The sequence below is a fragment of the Lucilia cuprina genome, chromosome 6 (genome assembly GCF_022045245.1).
Source record: "Lucilia cuprina isolate Lc7/37 chromosome 6, ASM2204524v1, whole genome shotgun sequence".
Classification (NCBI taxonomy): Eukaryota; Metazoa; Arthropoda; class Insecta; order Diptera; family Calliphoridae; genus Lucilia; species Lucilia cuprina.
In genome coordinates, this window is record NC_060954.1 from 5,991,939 (window position 1) to 6,009,832 (window position 17,894).

The following is a 17,894-nucleotide window of genomic DNA, read 5'->3' on the forward strand; positions in this document are numbered from 1 at the left end:
CAGTTCTAGTTCAGTTATAAAATATTTTGTTGGCAGCTGCATAAAATTTATCTTTTACTTCTTCACCTCCTTTACCTGAGTTTTCTTCGCTATGGTATTCGAATTCTTTCCATGTTGTGTTGAAGTTCCTGCTGTTGGGTATTGATGAGGATTTGTTAAGGATTTCGGCGTAGAAGTTTTCAAAGGCGGGGTGGTATAAAAGACACGCGGTGAATCCTGTGCCGGTCTTTTCATGGGTCTTTTATTCACACTGTACGTTGTGGTAGTTATCTTATTATTGCTAGAGTCCAAGGAGGTGGACATTATGGCACCGGTATGTGTAGACATGGTAGACTTGGTATATGCTGGTATTGTTGATAGAGGTGTCATCATTTGCATTTGATAGCCTATAATATTACGATCTGTATCGTAGATAGGCACTTGTCGTTGTTTGACCATAACAGAACCTCCAGCACCAGCTCCTGTTGATGCCGTTGAGGTTGTAGCCAATGTGGTATTTCTATTACGACTCGTTTGTACTTTTCTCACCGTCTTATGGTGTTGACTGGAGGCTAATATAGTGGGTGAGGGTTGCAGTTGGGGCATGGGTCCAGCGGGCATCGTGTTGGCGGCTGCAATGGCTGGTTGTGTTGTTATATAACTGTTTGTATTTAAAATTGCTGATGTGGGTGGTGGCGTGGGATGATTAAGCGATTCATTTTGTAATAGCAGTGTTTGTTTAATGTACTCTTCCATTAACACTAACGTTTGATCTAAATCCTTAGCGCTAAACTTCCCGGTTGCTATTAAGGCCTCTATTATACGATGACGTTCCACAAAACTTAAACTTTCAAAAGGTTGTACCAACTGTTTAAGCAGCACATCAAAACGTCTTAGATTGGAGCGTAATGAAGAATTTTGTACATTACTCATTGTCGACATTTGCCCGGCTCCTTTGGGCATAATAGAAATTATGTTTCTAGGAAGCGTAGACGCTGAGGCTGCTGCTTGAGGTGTTGGGGGCTGGGTAGGTAAATTTTGTGACTCCACCGCCGGTAGTGTATGTCTTATTTTCGCCGTTATAGTTGTTGTAGGTGGTAATTGTTTGGTCAAAGCATTTATGGTGGCTGGTAAGGCTGGTCGGGGTGTTGGTGCCATTGTGGGTATTACCGGAGGCGGCGGTGCTGTTACAGTCGTGGTAGCCGTGGCCATTTTATGATGTGTAGCCAGATTTTTTCTTATTTTTTCGGCCTTTTTGCGTATAATAGCCGGTATAGTGCTATTGCCACTTTCTAAATCGGCTCTAGTTACCACCTTAGTTGTCAACACTATAGAGGCGGGTAATTCTATAACCGGTACTTGCACCTGAGCATGTATGCGTGTGGGATCAATGGCCGGCATAGGACCATCCAAATTTGGACAACAATAATCCAGCAAAACATTGCTGTGATTACGATTGTATTTTGCAGGATGCAAGAAAGTGTACATACAGGTGCCTCTATTATCCAAAGCCGTGGGTGTTACTCCAAACGACGGCACATAGTTGCTGCTGCTAGAGTCTGTAGTCAATAGACGTATATCTGTGGGTGTAACAGAACTGGAGAGAGCATGTTGTGCTGCTTCTGTTATCGATTGAGCTCTTGCCAATAGTGTTGGTGTATCGGGTAGTATGGCGTCATTTATTAATTCCATGGGATTTTCATCAACAAATTCATTTTTAAGCTCAATAGTTTCATTTGTGTCAGGAACATTTATTAGCGTTGTGGTAGTTAAGGGAGCCACTGTGGGTGGCGCACGGCTGGTGGTGGGTAAGATATATGGTTGTTGAGCCGGTTGTATAACCGGCATTGGTGTTAGCAGAGTGTTTGTATTGGGTAACATATGCTGTTGACTTTGATCTACAGATGCTGCTGGATCTAAAAATCATTAAATAAATTGGAAAATTTATGAAATTTCTTTTCTTTTTTAAATAATTTTTAAAACGATTGATTTAATCAATCTAGTTTAAGTTCATTTCTAGTTCTGTTCTTGATCTGTTCTAGTTCAGTTCTAATTTAGTTCTAGTTCAATTATAGTTCAGTTCTAGTTCAGTTCTAGTTCAGTTCTAGTTCAGTTTTTAGTTCAGTTCTAATTCAGTTCTAGTTCAGTTCTAGTTCAGTTCTAGTTCAGTTCTGGTTCAGTTCTAGTTCAGTTCTAGTTCAGTTCTAGTTCAGTTCTAGTTAAGTTCTAGTTCAGTTCTAGTTCAGTTCTAGTTCAGTTCTAGTTCAGTTCTAGTTCAGTTCTAGTTCAGTTCTAGTTCAGTTCTAGTTCAGTTCTAGTTCAGTTCTAGTTCAGTTCTAGTTCAGTTCTAGTTCAGTTCTAGTTCAGTTCTAGTTCAGTTCTAGTTCAGTTCTAGTTCAGTTCTAGTTCAGTTCTAGTTCAGTTCTAGTTCAGTTCTAGTTCAGTTCTAGTTCAGTTCTAGTTCAGTTCTATTTCAGTTCTAATTCAGTTCTAGTTCAGGTCTAGTTCAGTTCTAGTTCAGTTCTAGTTCAGCTCTAATTCAGTTCTAGTTTAGTTCTAGTTCAGTTGTAGTTCATTTCTAGTTCAGTTCTAGTTCAGATCTAGTTCAGTTCTAGTTCAGTTCTAGTTCAGTTCTAGTTCAGTTCTAGTTCAGATCTAGTTCAGTTCTAGTTCAGTTCAGTTCTAGTTCAGTTCTAGTTCAGTTCTAGTTCAGTTCTAGTTCAGATCTAGTTCAGTTCTAGTTCAGTTCAGTTCAGTTCTAGTTCAGTTCTAGTTCAGTTCTAGTTCAGTTCTAGTTCAGTTCTAGTTCAGTTCTAGTTCAGTTCTAGTTCAGTTCTAGTTCAGTTCTAGTTCAGTTCTAGTTCAGTTCTAGTTCAGTTCTAGTTCAGTTCTAGTTCAGTTCTAGTTCAGTTCTAGTTCAGTTCTAGTTCAGTTCTAGTTCAGTTCTAGTTCAGTTCTAGTTCAGTTCTAGTTCAGTTCTAGTTCAGTTCTAGTTCAGTTCTAGTTCAGTTCTAGTTCAGTTCTAGTTCAGTTCTAGTTCAGTTCTAGTTCAGTTCTAGTTCAGTTCTAGTTCAGTTCTAGTTCAGTTCTAGTTCAGTTCTAGTTCAGTTCTAGTTCAGTTCTAGTTCAGTTCTAGTTCAGTTCTAGTTCAGTTCTAGTTCAGTTCTAGTTCAGTTCTAGTTCAGTTCTAGTTCAGTTCTAGTTCAGTTCTAGTTCAGTTCTAGTTCAGTTCTAGTTCAGTTCTAGTTTAGTTCAGTTCTAGTTCAGTTCTAGTTCAGTTCTAGTTCAGTTCTAGTTCAGTTCTAGTTCAGTTCTAGTTCAGTTCTAGTTCAGTTGAACTGAACTAGAACTAGAACTGAACTAGAACTTCTAGTTCAGTTCTAGTTCAATTCTAGCTCAGTTATAGCTCTGTTCTAGTTAAGTTTTAGAACTGAACAGTAAGAACTAGACGGTTTTCTTTACAAAAGTGTCTTCACTAGACAGTTTTCTTTAAAAAAGTGTCTTCACTTGACAATTTTCTTTAGAAAAGTGTCTTTACTAGACAGTTTTCTTTAGAAAAATGTCTTCACTAGACAGTTTTCTTTAGAAAAGTCTCTTCACTAGACAGATTTTTTTTAAAAAAGTGTCTTCACTAGACAGTTTTCTTTTGAAAAGTGTCTTCACAGTTTTCTTTAAAAAAGAGTTTTCACTAGACAGTTTTCTTTAGAAAAAGTGTATTCACTAGACAGTTATCTTTAGAAAAGTGTCTTCACTAGACAGTTTTCTTTAGAAAAGTCTCTTCAATAGACAGTTTTCTTTAGAAAAGTCTCTTCACTACACAGTTTTCTTTAGAAAAGTGTCTTCACCAGACAGTTTTCTTTTGAAAAGTGTCTTCACTAGACAGTTTTCTTTTGAAAAGTGTCTTCACTAGACAGTTATCTTTAGAAAAGTGTTTTCACTAGACAGTTTTCTTTAGAAAAGTGTCTTCATTAGACAGTTTTCTTTCGAAAAGTGTCTTCACTAGACAGTTTTCTTTTGAAAAGTGTCTTCACTAGACAGTTTTCTTTTGAAAAGTGTCTTCACTAGACAGTTTTCTTTAGAAAAGTGTCTTCACTAGACAGTTTTCTTTCGAAAAGTGTCTTCACTATACAATTTTTTTTGAAAAGTGTCTTCACTAGACAGTTATCTTTAGATGTCTCCACTAAGGGCCTTTGCTAGAAAATATAATCATTCTTTAGAAAGTTGCCTTTATTGGAGAGTTTTCTTTAGGAAATAATCTTGGAATGAGTAAAAATATATGAGGAAAAAGTAAATCTTACCTTGTACTACCAATATATCGGCTGTAGAGGAAGATTTTGTTGTACCTAGTAAAGTGCCAGCGTCAACTACCGATTGTATACGTAAATTAGTTTCAGAATTATTTTGTATAACTGGTGAAGACTCTGTTGTGGTTGTTGCTGCTAGGGGCATTGAAAATTTTGATTTTTAGTATTTCAAATTTTATAAAGAGCAAAATAAGTTCAATTTTATAATTACCTTCAGCACCTAAATGGGTTAATTGTTTTGTTTGCGTTGATTGTTTTTTGCTCTTATTTAAAGCGATAAAATATTTCTTTACCATGGAACGATTAAGACGAACACATAGTTTACGGCATTTGTAAGTTTTCGGAGTTATCTATAAAAAAATTTTAATTGAAGTTAGTTAGTCGTAGTAGTGATAATATAAACTTTGTAAAAACTTACCTTATGACGTTTATTATGATCATCAACATATAATTTCTTTATATTATCAGTACTTGGTATAAGATTTAGTAAAGTTGAATGATGTCCGGATGCCGGTTGTTTAGGTGTTTTAAATACAACATTACTTGCTTGTACAGTTGGTTGTTGTTTGGGTATTACTAACGATTTTCTAGCAGAAGCTATAACAACATTAGTAACTTTATCCATGGAATCTTTTGGGGTGAGAAGAGGCATAGATTTTCTAGATTTCATGACGCTTTCAGTAGGTGCAACAGTTTCAGTTATTTTTGCCGCTTCGGTACCAGCTAACTCTTTAATGTTTAGAGATTTACGAGATTTGGTAGGTAATACTTTGGGCGAAGGAGTTGACAGCATTCTTTGTTCTGTATTTGCTATAATATCAGGAGTTTTAAGCATATCTCTTGGTAGCAAAGAGGATCTTTTAGTTCTAGCTGCAATTTGCTGTGTCTTACGTTTTGTGGGTGACTTGTTTATGTCTTTTCTGGTAGACGTATTAGTAGTTGTTGAAGTGTCTGAATTTTCTAAAAATTCAAATACTTTGGGTATTTCTGCAGTGGTATTTGCAATAGATGATTCTTGGCTGGCATTTAATTGTTCCATACTATCATTAACATTTCTTTTGACTGATAAGCGTTGACGCTTAACATGTGTGGGTGTGTTTAGAAGATCATTTATGCCACCCTCTTTCATTTCCTTAGACATGGACTCCATAAGGAAGTCAATTTCTCGTTTTTTAGGTTTCAATTTGGGAGGACTAACCTTGGGAGCATTTGATTTTCCCATTACTATGGGACTGGCTCGTTTTTGGTTAGATTTTCTAATAGAATTAGAAAGTCGTTTTACAGCTTTTTTGCTATTACTTTTTCTGCTCTGCTGTTGTGATACATTTTGCAATTGATTATCCGAAGGTTGTAATAAACTGTTATCCAACTGTTGTGTTGTATCCTCTAAAGTTTCCGAAGTTTCTTTGTCATCTGTAGCTTTAGAATCCTGTTGAGGTTGCACAGTTGACTGCAAGTCTTTTTCCTTATTAAGGTTTAACGTATTGTTGTCTGATTGTGTTGTAGTATCAGCTATTTCTAGTTTTTTATCTTTGTCTTCTGCTGGTTTTGTTTCCGAGATTTTTGTTACTGGCTTGACCTTAGGTGGTCGGCCTGGACGTCTTGTTGCCGACTGTAAGTCTTTTTCTTTATTCTGACACATCATATTGTTGTCTTCCTCAGTCGTTACCTCAGCTACTTTTTCCTTTTCTTCTTTATCTTCAGTAGTCTTTATTTCTGATGTTTTTGTTACTGGCTTATCTTTTACATTAATTGGATCAACAGATGTTGTTTGTGTTATATCTTTGGTAGTCTTAGTAGTCTCTGCTGATTCTACTTCCACATTTTGTTTCTTACTTTTTAGCCAATCTGAAAATGACATAACCGTCGAAGCGCCTGGTGATTTTGTAGGGGAAACATTAGTTTTTCCTTTAATAGGTTTAGTTTTATCCGTTAACACTGTAGTAGAGCCGCCTCCTGGAGTTTTAGTTGGTGAAACATTAATGTTTGTTTTATTACTTTTAACACGTTCCGGTGTTTCTTGAACTTTGGTAACATTTGAATTGTCTGTTTTAACATTTGTGGTGGTTAAAGTTTTCTTGATGTCTACATACGACTTTATGCTCAAAGGATCTTTGTTAGCTGATAAATCTACTTTACTAGTAGTTTTTATACTGTGTTTAGTGCCCAATACTTCCTTTTGAAGTACTTTTTCAGGCTCTCTTATCGTTGTGAATTTTCCTTTAGCATTTCTTGGTTTCTCTACTGTTTCTTTGATTCCAGTATTGGTTGAGGGCTCCTTGTTTGATCCAGTATTTTTGTTTTGTGAAGTTTCAGGTTGTTTTGTTGCTGGTACTTCTTGTGTTTCATGCAAATAATTCTGTTCTTTAGTAACAACTTCCGCGGTAACAACGGGCAACTCTTCTTCTACTAGACAATCGTCATTTAAATTACGAAAACGTGCTGAAATTAAAAAAAAATAAAAAAAAAACATATAGTTAAACTGTTTAGTTATGTGGTAGTAGTAGTTCAAGTTCAGTTCTAGTTCAGTTCTAGTTCAGTTCTAGTTCAGTTGTAGTCCAGTTCTAGTTCAGTTCTAGTTCAGTTCTAGTTCAGATCTAGTTCAGATCTAGTTCAGTTCTAGTTCAGTTCTAGTTCAGTTCTAGTTCAGTTCTAGTTCAGTTCTAGTTCAGTTCTAGTTCAGTTCTAGTTCAGTTCTAGTTCAGTTCTAGTTCAGTTCTAGTTCAGTTCTAGTTCAGTTCTAGTTCAGTTCTAGTTCAGTTCTAGTTCAGTTCTAGTTCAGTTCTAGTTCAGTTGTAGCTCAGTTTTAGTTCATTTCTAGTTTTCTAACTTACTTGATTTCTTTGATGTATTATCCAATTTAGGTTTTTTGCCAGAATTTTGATTCTCCTCCAAGGCAGGCGAACGTATAACACGTTTTATAGTAGTACTTCCTATAACAGTTGGCTTATCAAATTTACCAATCTTTTGCGCTGTCACCACCGGTGTTGGTGTAGTCTTCAAAGGTGGTGGCTCTTTAAAAACTTTCTTCTTTTTATCTGTAAATGTAAAAAAAGAAAACAAATAATATATTACTTTCGGTTAATATAATTAAAAAACTATTTAAATCTTCACCATTTTCCGATAATGGCGTTTCCGTTGCCCGTTTTCTTAAAGTTCGTCGTATTGTATTGTCCGAGTTGGATGATGTTATAGATGAGCATTCACTGCCAGACATATCAGCATCTAAACTTATATTATCTTGTTGGGATTTTAAAAGTGAATCAAACATTGAAGACTCTACTTGTTCGGCGATGATATCTTCACTTTCTAATTGTGATTCTTCGGCAGGTTTTTCGTCGATATTAGAAGCTATTTCCTCTGATTGAGTTTTTTCAGTATTTTCATCGGCAAGTGTGAGTTGTTGTTTAATTTCTGTACGTTTTTTGGTATTTAAGAGTTTCTTAGCGTTCTCTTCTGTGGAAAGTTTTGAATCCTCTGGAGTTGAATTTGAATCAACAGAAGGAGTTTTTGGAATTTCCTTTTCTGGTTTTGCCGTATCTTGTGTTGAAGTTTTTTCCCCAGACGATTCAACCGAAGATATTTTTGTTGTTTCTTTTACTTCTTTAAGTTCTTTATCTGATTTTTCAGCTTGAGCTGCTTTAATATCTGCACGACTCCTAGTTTTTCTCGGTTCGTTATGTTCTTCATCTGTTTGAGGTTTAGTGTCATCTTGGTTTGAAGTTTTTTCAGTTTCTTTTTCTGAGTTATCCTTATCTGCCTTTTCTCTAACTTCAGCATTTGTTTCTTTCTCTGTTGTTTCTTTAATTTCAACACGACTTCTTGTTTTTCTTGGTTCAAGAGTTTCCTCCTTAGTTTGTTCTTGCTGTGATAATTTCTCCCCTGATGATTCAATTTGAGTTGTTTCAGTTGTTTCTTTGACTTGTTCATCTTTTTGTGCCACACGTTTCCTAGTGGTTCTCGGCTCTAAAAGTTCTTGATCAGCGAGTTTCTTACTATCATCTTCAGATGAAATTTTATCTTTAGAAACTTCACTTTGTGTAATGTTCTTTGTTTCATTAAACTCTCCCCGTCTTCTAGTTTTACGGGGTTCAAAATGTTCTTCATCTTCAGTTTGAGACTCTTCATTTGTTTCTTTATGTGCACCCCGTTTTCTAGTTTTCCTTGGTTCACTTTGTTCTTCCTCCATTTGAGTATTCTCTTGTGTTGAAGATTTTTCTTGAGATTGTTCTTTTGTTTCATTAAGTTCATCTTCCTTTCTAGTCTTTTTAGATTTATTAATATCTTCCTCCGTTTTTGTTTTATCGAGTGTTGCACCTTTTTCTTCCGATAGTTCAGCTTGTGTTTGTTCCTTTATTTCTTTAAGTTCTCCACGCTTTCTAGTTTTTCTGGGCTCCAACTGTTCTTCATCTATGTGAGTTTTTGATTCATCTAGTGTTGCTTCCTTTTCCTTTGCGGTTTCAGCTGAAGTTTTATTTGTTTCTTTTTCTAATTCGGCTTTAAGTTCTCCACGTTTTCTAGTTTTTCTGGGTTCAAATTGTTCTTCATCCGTTTGTGTTTTAGTCTCATTAAGTGTTACATCGTTTTCTTCTGCAATTACAGCTTGGCTTTCCTTTGTTTCTTTCTTTAATTCAGTATGTTTTCTAGGAGTTTTTGTCTCTAATTTTCCTTCATCAGTTTGAGTATTAGTATCGTCTGCTTCTTTTTCTTCTGTCTCCTTTGATTCTTTTACCAATTCAGCTTTAAGTTCTCCTCGCTTTCTAGTTGTTCTTGTCACAGACTTTTCTTCTTCCACTTGACTATCGAAATCCTTTTGTTTTGTCGATTTTTCTTCAGATTGTTGAGATGTTTTCTTTGAGTCTTTTTTCTCTTTTTCTAAACTTTTTTCGTCAATTTGTAGTAGTGTCGCTTCATCTTCTTGTTCTTGTTTAGTTTCTGCATGACTTCTTGTTATTCTAGGTTTAACATGATCTTTTTCTTCTTTTTGTTTGGTTAAATCATCCTTTGATAAAGTTTTTTCGCCAGATGATTCAGTGTTTTCTTTATCTATCTCAGTTTTCTGTTCACCACGTCTTCTAGTTTTTCTGGGTTCAAAGTTGTCCTCTTCCTTTTCACTTTCAAAAATTTCACTGGTTGGTTTTTCTTCTTTCTCCTCCTGTTTTAAAGCTTTAGCTTTTGAACTTGTATTCTCTTGTTCTTCTTTAACTTGAGAAGTTTCCGCTGTTTTCTTCTCTAGCTTCTCCTCTTTTGTAGTCTCTTTCACAGTTTCTTTCTGTGTGGATTTAATTTCAGTTTTAACAACCTCTTTCAATCCCACCTTCTTTTCTAATTTTTGTACATTCTTTTCATCGCTTGTTGTTGTTGTTTTCTCAAATTTGCTTTTCTCCAATTCACTAGATTTTTTAGCTTTTGGTGATTGTATTCTTTCAGTTTTTCCCTCCTTAGATTCTTCATTTGATTTGATATTTTCCAAACGACTTCTAGTAATTCTTGGTGTAATTGCCACTTCGCTTTCATCTTCTTCTGTTGTGTCCGTTACCGGTTGTTTAGCATCATTAGCTTGTTCTGAATCTTTTGATTCTTTAGACTTATCAACTTTTGTTTCTTCTTTAGATGATTCAACTTTTGTTTCTTCTTTAGATGATTCAACTTTTGTTTCTTCTTTAGTTAAAGCAGCCTCTGAAGCTACTTTAATTTCCTTGGTGTTTTTATTATCCTTTTCTTCTTTCTTTGTTGTAGTTTCAGTCTCTTTTATTATGTCATCCTGGAGCTCTGTTGCTTCCACCTTTTGATCATCTTTTGTTGTTGCTGTTTTGATGATAGAATCTTTCACATTCTGATCTTTGCTTTTGACATCTTTTGCGTTTATTTCAGATGGTTCTTTTGTTTCTTTTTGAACCTTAACATCTTCCTTTTTCATGTTGGAAGCATTTGTCGGCTGCGGCGTTTTATTTTCTACTGTTTTATTTACAACTTTTATGATTTTTTTACTGGGTTTGGGAGATTGTGTGGATTTTATGTTTGTATTTGTTGGTTTATCTTTTGCTAATGGTTTTGCATCTCTATTTGTGTCTTGTGGAGTTTGAGTTTTTGCTACAGTTATTGAATCATTAGGATTCAAACATTGTTTGCTTTTTTGCTCATTTTCCGTTTGTGAAAGTTTAGATTTGTTTGCCTTTGATTCGTCTGTCGTTGATTGTAAGGCCTGTTTTTTGACTGCCTTTTCAGTCTTTTTTACTTCTGCTTTAGTTGCTGCAGTTTCTTTAAGAGATTGCTTAGCAGGAGCGCTATTATCTGCAGTTACTTGTGGAGCGGCTTCTTTATTTTCCAAAGCTGAGGTCTCTTTTTTAGTTTCTTTAGAAGTGTCTGTATTAGTTTTTATCTCCTTTTCACTTTGAGATTTCGTTGTTGGCGGATTTGTATTATCAGCAGCTTTCGCTTCTTTTGTTTTGCTAGTTTCTGGTTTAGAAGTTTCTTTTGTTTTGCTAGCTTCCGTTTTAGAAGTTTCTGTAGTTTTTATATCTTTAGGCTTTTCATTACTGATGGGTTTTGTTGCTTCCTGTTTTTTAACCACTGCCTCCTGCTTTTCTTTTTCAATCGAAGATTCAACCAATTTAGTTTTCTGTGTCTGTTCCTCTTTAGATTTAGGTTTTGTTTTCGGTGACACTGGTATGCTTTTATTATCCTTGTTCCTAGAATCTGAAACTTTTGCTTGTTCTGTACTTTTAGAACTTTGTGTTGGTTTCTTAAAATCAGCTGACTTTTCCTGAGCTTTAGGTTCTTCAGGTTTTCCCTTATTAGAATCTTTAGTTTCTGGTTTTTCACATGTTTGAGGTTTTGTCTCAATAGGTTTTGTATTGGTTCCTGAAACATTGGATCCTTTAATGGGTGTTTTAATTGGAGTTTGTTTGTTACTCGCTGGTGTAACAGTAGTTTCTTTAGCTGGTGTTTTTGTGGGTATTTCAGACTTTCCAGTAGTTTGTGGTTTTGTTTCAGTGGGTTTTGTATTGGTTCCTGAAATAGTGGGTCCTTTAGACGGTGTTTTATTTGGAGTTTGTTTGTTACTGGATTGTGTAACATTAGTTCCATTAGCTGGCGTTTCAGATATTCCAGAAGTTTGTGATTTTGTTTCAGTGACTTTTGTATTGGTTCCCGAAATACTGGATCCTTTAGACGGTGTTTTAAGTGGAGTTTGTTTGTTGCTGGTCTGTGTAACAAGAGCTTCTTTAGCTGGTGTTTTTATGGGTGTTTGTTTATTGTCTTTAGTTGCAGGAGCATCTTCTTTTTTCTCTTTAGTTGTTTTGTTTTCCTCTGGAGTAGTTTTATTTGTATTTTCCCCTAATTTGGGTAGTGCTTGATTAGAGTCTTTTTTCTCTTTGCTGCTATCAACCGCAGTTTTCTTAGAGTCAGTACTGGAATCCTTCTTAGTGCCTTCATTAGTTTTAGAAGACGAGGCAACAGTTGAAGAAGTCTTTGTCAAATCTTCCTTGAGAGTTTTAGCAACAACTGGATTTTGTGTTGCAACTTTAGTTGTTTCAGTCGTTGTTGTAGTTTCTGATTTCGGTTCTTTAGCAGAGACAGACGATGTTTGTTCTTTAACAGTTTCCTTAGCTTTCGGCAAATCCTTTAGATCCTTTTGATCTGAGAAACTTTTCGCTTCCTGTTTTGGTTTTTCATTAGTTTTAGACACTTTTACGGGGGTAGCAGTCTTTGTTGTAGATTTATTTGCCGTTGTTGTAGGAGGATTATTAGATTTATTTGTTTCTGTTTTAGTATTTAAAGACTTATTTAGATCTGCTGGAGGTTTGGGTTTCTTAGAGAAATCAGACTTGTCAGTTTTACTACTACTAATACTGCTACTCGAGCTACTTTTATTTAAATTAGGTGTTTTACTCAGATTTTTACGTTCTTTTGAAGAATCACGTGAACTACTAGGAGTTGATGTAGTAGTGGAAATTTTGCTTGAAGGTGTTGTTGTTTTAGTTAAAGGATCTTTAGTTTTATCCTTAGCTGGTGTATTAAGAGATTTTTCAGTCATTTTTTCTTTAGGTTTATCTATATCCTTTTTCTCTAATGTTTTGTTGAGATCTTTGGAGTCCTTTTTATTATCTGAATCTTTAGGAATCTTACTGTCGCTACTGGTTTTAGCTTTATCTTTATCCACTTCTTTAGGTTTTATATCTTTCTTTTCTGCAGACTTTTCTTTTGTTCCCTCCTCTTTTTTATCTGTAGAACTTTTACTAGAATCTTTTGTCTCTGTTTTTAAAGGTTTTGTTTCTTTTATATCCTGTTTTTCCTTTTCCTTTGTCTTATCTTTCCCTCCCTCTGATGAGTGTTCTCTTTTAGCACTTGAACTTTTGTGGTAGTCTTTTGATTCTTTGTGCTCTCTGGACTTGCTGGATTCTCGAGATTTGGAGGATTCTTTAGAATCACTAGATTTTCTATGATCTTTAGAATCAATAGATCTTCTATGTTCCTTATGATGATGATGATGATGATGACGTTTAATTTCCTTATCATGACTATGTCTAGAACGATCTTTAGAGTTTTCACGTGAACGATCTTTAGAACTTTCTCGTGAACTTTTATCTCGAGAACTTTCCCGTGAACTTTTATCTTTTGAATTGTCGCGAGAACTTTTACTAGAAGAATGTTTAGAACTTTTATCTTTTGTATCTTTATCGCGGTAGCTTTTTTCACTAGATTCTTTTGTTTTATCCTTTAAAGATTTATGAGAATTTGTAGGACTTTTAAATGAAGCTGAGGAGGAGGAGCTAGAAGCTTTTTCTGTATCAGAACTAGTGTTTGCGGATTTTTTGGGTGTCTCCAGGACTTTTGTTTCTAAATCTATTTTGTTATCTGTATTGGTGGGTTGTTCTTCGAAACCTTTAAAATCATCTACATCATCTAGGCTAAGCAAGGGTGCAGGTGTTTCTTCATTGATTTCTGGTGTATTTAAATTTCTAAAACGTTTCTTTTTACGTGTTTGTGGTGAGTCCGTGATATTTTGTTTTAAATTTGCAGCTTCCTGGCTTTCTTGGGTTGTTGTAGTCAAAGAGCTTTCGTTTGTAATAGCATTTTGATCAGCAACAGTTGCTGGTAAAGATTCTTTAGTTTCTATTACGCTGTCTATTAATTTTTCTTTATTAACCTCCATTTCTTTCGTCTCTTCCGACTCATTTGTTTCTTTTGTCATTTCCTCTTGTTTCTTGTTTTCCACTTCCTTTAGTTCCGTAACACTTTCTTCCTTAACTATCTCCTGTTGCTTTTCCTTACTTCCTTTATCTTCACTAACTACCTCTACAGCATTATCGTCATAATCAATTACCACACCAGTTTTTGCTACTTTATTTTTATTTTCTTCCTGTTTTTGAACCATTTCCACCTCCGCTGTAACCTCTTCTTCGCCTCCCAATTCAATATCTGCCAGTGTTATCTCTGGATTGTATTTAACTTTATGTTTCATGGCCTCAGCATATGATTCTTCCAGCAGTTCTTCTACCGCCGATAAATCCGAATCAGTCGATGCACCTCCGGGCGAACTAATGCCTCTATAATCCATATTCTTAACACTTTTCTTTTTAGTTCTTTTCTTATCTAATAAAAGACAAAATAGAAGATTAATAATTAATGCATAACTCCAGTATAAAACAAACAAACTTTAACAACTTACTCGTTTTATTGGAGTGCTTTGGTGTAGTAGGATTTGTTAATGACGGGTTCGTTGTGCTTGTAGCCGTATTAGTGGTGGGTGCTTGTTCAAAACTATCTACTAAATTTTCTCTAGAGGTTGTTATATCAATAACAATATTAACTTCTTCTTCCTCTTCCTCTTCTCCAGTATCTTCGAGTAAATTGTATGTCTGTAGGAGTTCCAATAATTTTGGTTTTTCTCCCTTTCTTAAAACACTTTCGATTATTTGTGGATGCTCGTATGGTTTGATGGCTTTAGTTTTGCGTAATTTAAAACCAGAAGAACTGCTGGGTGTAGCACTATCGTCTGATATAACCGGTGAAGGTGTTGAGGCGCGATAATCTTCTAAATATGTGTTTGTATTTTATGTTTTTGTTTTACAAGTCAAACGTTTATAAAATTTTGTTTTTGTTTTTTTATATCTAAATAAATAACTAAATATTTGATCGATGTGAGAATAAAACATCGATCACTAATAACAACTATTTCACTACAATTGTTAATGACTTTAGGGAAACAAAATTCTTTAGTACACAATTCTCTTATCAAGGCAACACATTAACAATTGTAATACAATTCAAAATATACTAGTCTATAGTCTCTTTTAGCCTACAGTTTGATCTATAAACTTATCTATATAGTCCAGTTTCTAGACAAGAATATAGTCTAAAAATATAGATTATTGTCTTGACTAAACTATAGTCCAGACTATAGACTAAACTATAACCTCTAATTTGTTTTCACAAAATACAAGAAAAAACATATTTCTTACTTACCCAAATTAGAAGTTGTACCACTGGAATCATTAGATAATTCTATAACTTGTGAACTACGGCTTAAGACATCTTCATCGTATTCATCATCATAATAATCATCACCGGAATAGTATTCATCATTACTTTCATCTTCATCATCATCAAACTCACTAATTGAATTATAAGTTTCACCAGAAATATCCGATAAAGAATAATTATCAGAACCTGCTTCCGATAGATCGTCTAAATCTAAAAATTTAAAGTAATTTAAAAAAATAAATAAATTTTTTTAAAACAAAGCTTTTTTTTTACAAAACTTTACCTAAAGGATCATTGGCTGGATCTTTTGTAATAATTTTCTCTGGTCTTATTATAGTAGCAGGACGTTTTGTTACCTTTTTTAAAACAGTGCTTGTAGCTTTAGGATTGTTTAAGGAAGAAGCTTGTTTTACCGATCCTGATGTGCTGGCTGTTGATGCTAAAGGCTTACGTGCTAATGCTGGCAATTGTACTGATCGGGAAGATGTTGCTGCTGATGTAGAAGAAGTGGAGGTGGTAGGTTTTTGTCGTTGGCTTATGGATGTTGTAGTGGTTGTTGTTATAGAGGAAGTTGAACGTACAGGTGCTGTTCTTTGTAATAAATTTGTTTTATTTTGTAAATTCTGTTGTTGATTCTGTACTGTTGGTCTAACAGTGGCAATTGATTTGGGTTTATTGGCAAATGTTGTTTGAGTTCTAGGATTAGTTGTGGTTTGCGTATTAACGCCACTAGTTTTTGTTGGGTAAGTTTTAGGTTTGGGTGTTGAAGAAGTTACTGAATAATGAAAAAGTGTTAATCTTTAAAATCATCATTTTTTTAATATTATAATTCTCAAACTTACTTTTATTTGTTGGTTTTTCGACTGTATTATAGTTATTTGTGGTTTCTTGTCTTGATATTTCTACTTTTTGTATAATTTTTGCTCCTGGAATATAAACGTTATATCAATTTATTAGGATTTAAAGTAAAAGAAAATCGCTTTGAACAATTAAATTGAATATACCTATTTCATCAATTTTATCATCTAAAGAGTCATATGAATCAAAAGATGCAGATTTTCTTCTTAAAGCGGTTTCGTTTTCTAGACGAAAAGAAACAGAAATAAAAAAATAAATAAATAATAAAGAAACAAAAATGTTTTTAAAACAAATAAAAATGAAGAAATTTTCAAATGAAATGATAAATTTCACTAAAAATTATTATTATAAATTTAAAATTTTATTAAAAATTCAAAAATTTCAGTTGAGTTCTGGTTCATTTCTTGTTCAGTTCTAGTTCAGTTCTAGTTCAGTTATAGTTCAATTCTAGTTCAGTTCTAGTTCAGTTCTAGTTCAGTTCTAGTTCAGTTCTAGTTCTGTTCTAGTTCAGTTCTAGTTCTAGTTCAGTTCTAGTTCAGTTCTAGTTCAGTTCTAGTTCAGTTCTAGTTCAGTTCTAGTTCAGTTCTAGTTCAGTTCTAGTTCAGTTCTAGTTCAGTTCTAGTTCAGTTCTAGTTCAGTTCTAGTTCAGTTCTAGTTCAGTTCTAGTTCAGTTCTAGTTCAGTTCTAGTTCAGTTCTAGTTCAGTTCTAGTTCAGTTCTAGTTCAGTTCTAGTTCAGTTCTAGTTCAGTTCTAGTTCAGTTCTAGTTCTAGTTCAGTTCTTGTTCAGTTCTAATTTTATTTAAAAACAAAATTTAAAATAATTCCAAATTTTACTAAAAACTCGAAATTTCGCTAGAAAATTAATATTTAACTTAAAAAAAAAGAACAAAATTTTCAATTTTATTAAAAATAATTAAAATTTTTTTAAAAATTCAAAATTTTTTACAAATTCAAAATTTTTTCTAAAAACACAAACATTCAATTAATATCATTATACAAATATCGGAATTTAGGTCCCACAAAAAAAATTATATTCAGCATCGGTCAGAGTCAATACTCTTAACGAAACAGTATAAATTGACACATTCAGTCGCACCCACAGCAAAATGTACCCTATGCCCCATAAACATATTTTACTTACCACTTCTTTGATAAACATTCAAATCATCATCATCATCTTCTGAATTATCATCGAATAAACAATTAAATATATCCTGATCTAAAGATGATGAAGAATCATCACCGTCGTCATTATTAGCTTTTGGATTTTGTAAATTTTTATTATTGTTATTATTCGATTTTGATGAAGTGGAGGCCGACGATGAGGCGGCCGCAGCTGCAGCAGCTGAATTTAACGCTTAAAAAGGGGAAACAAAAAGTAGGAAAAAAAGCACAAAATTACTAACATACGAGTCAGAACGCAGGGGCAGCAAAGCAATTAACTGCATTTGCAATAATTATAATTTACCAGGTAACACTAAATCTTCGTACTCTTCCAGATATTCAATGTCTTCCATTTTTTTTATATCCACACACACGACAAGGACAAGTTTTATGGTCTATGGTCGTTTATGGGAATTTTCACTTTTTTTTCTTTTTTAGAAAAGTATTTATCGCATTTTTTCCATCAATGTCTCAAAAACACACAACTTTTCTAAAGGCTGTACCAAGTTATTTTCACAACGAACGAGCGAAATGTGTATGTTGTTTTGGAATTTTACAGAAACTTTGCGTTAGCTATTTTTTCCTTTGAAAATTATATTTTTCTATAAATTGACACTTTAAAAACTTGAATTATGTTTAATAGAAAGTAATTTTATCAGTTTTTCTTTATTAATTGCAGAGTTTTCGAAAGGAAAATTAATTATATTTTTGCACTAACGCGCTAAAAGCAAGAGCGAAGCCGATCGAGATTCAGACCGGCGGCGGCTAACTATGAAAATGTGCGGCGGCGGCTTAAAGTCGACTATAGTCGAATGATTTTCGGAGGCGCCGGCTACTGTAACATTTTGTAGATGCTTTTTTTTAAGTTGCCACATTTTTCGAAATTTACAAATTTTATGCAGGCATATTTTTAAAATACAAAATGCAAACCGACCTTCATATATTTGAAATAAATAATAAATATGGGAGAGAAATATAATTTTGCCACATCACGTCACAAACATTAATTGACAATATCTTAGCATCATTCCTTTTGTTTGGTCGCCTCTTTATCCTATGCACATACATAGAAATATAAACAATTTTAAAATATTTATATTT

General features: G+C 34.0%; 1 protein-coding gene across 1 annotated transcript; it reads right to left on the minus strand.

Moving 5' to 3' along the window:
• Window positions 1-54: 54 nt before the first annotated feature.
• LOC111687125 (serine-rich adhesin for platelets-like) lies at window positions 55-17,568 on the minus strand. Its single transcript, XM_023449541.2, has 13 exons — window positions 17,098-17,568; window positions 16,771-16,986; window positions 15,776-15,853; window positions 15,614-15,697; window positions 15,055-15,546; window positions 14,754-14,981; window positions 13,957-14,322; window positions 7,398-13,880; window positions 7,118-7,321; window positions 4,702-6,725; window positions 4,495-4,633; window positions 4,278-4,418; window positions 55-1,895 (listed from the first exon to the last, which is right to left on the minus strand). Exons 1-13 carry the CDS (start codon window positions 17,144-17,146, stop codon window positions 55-57), a joined length of 12,345 nt encoding a protein of 4,114 aa, XP_023305309.2. The 5' UTR covers window positions 17,147-17,568.
• Window positions 17,569-17,894: the final 326 nt, after the last annotated feature.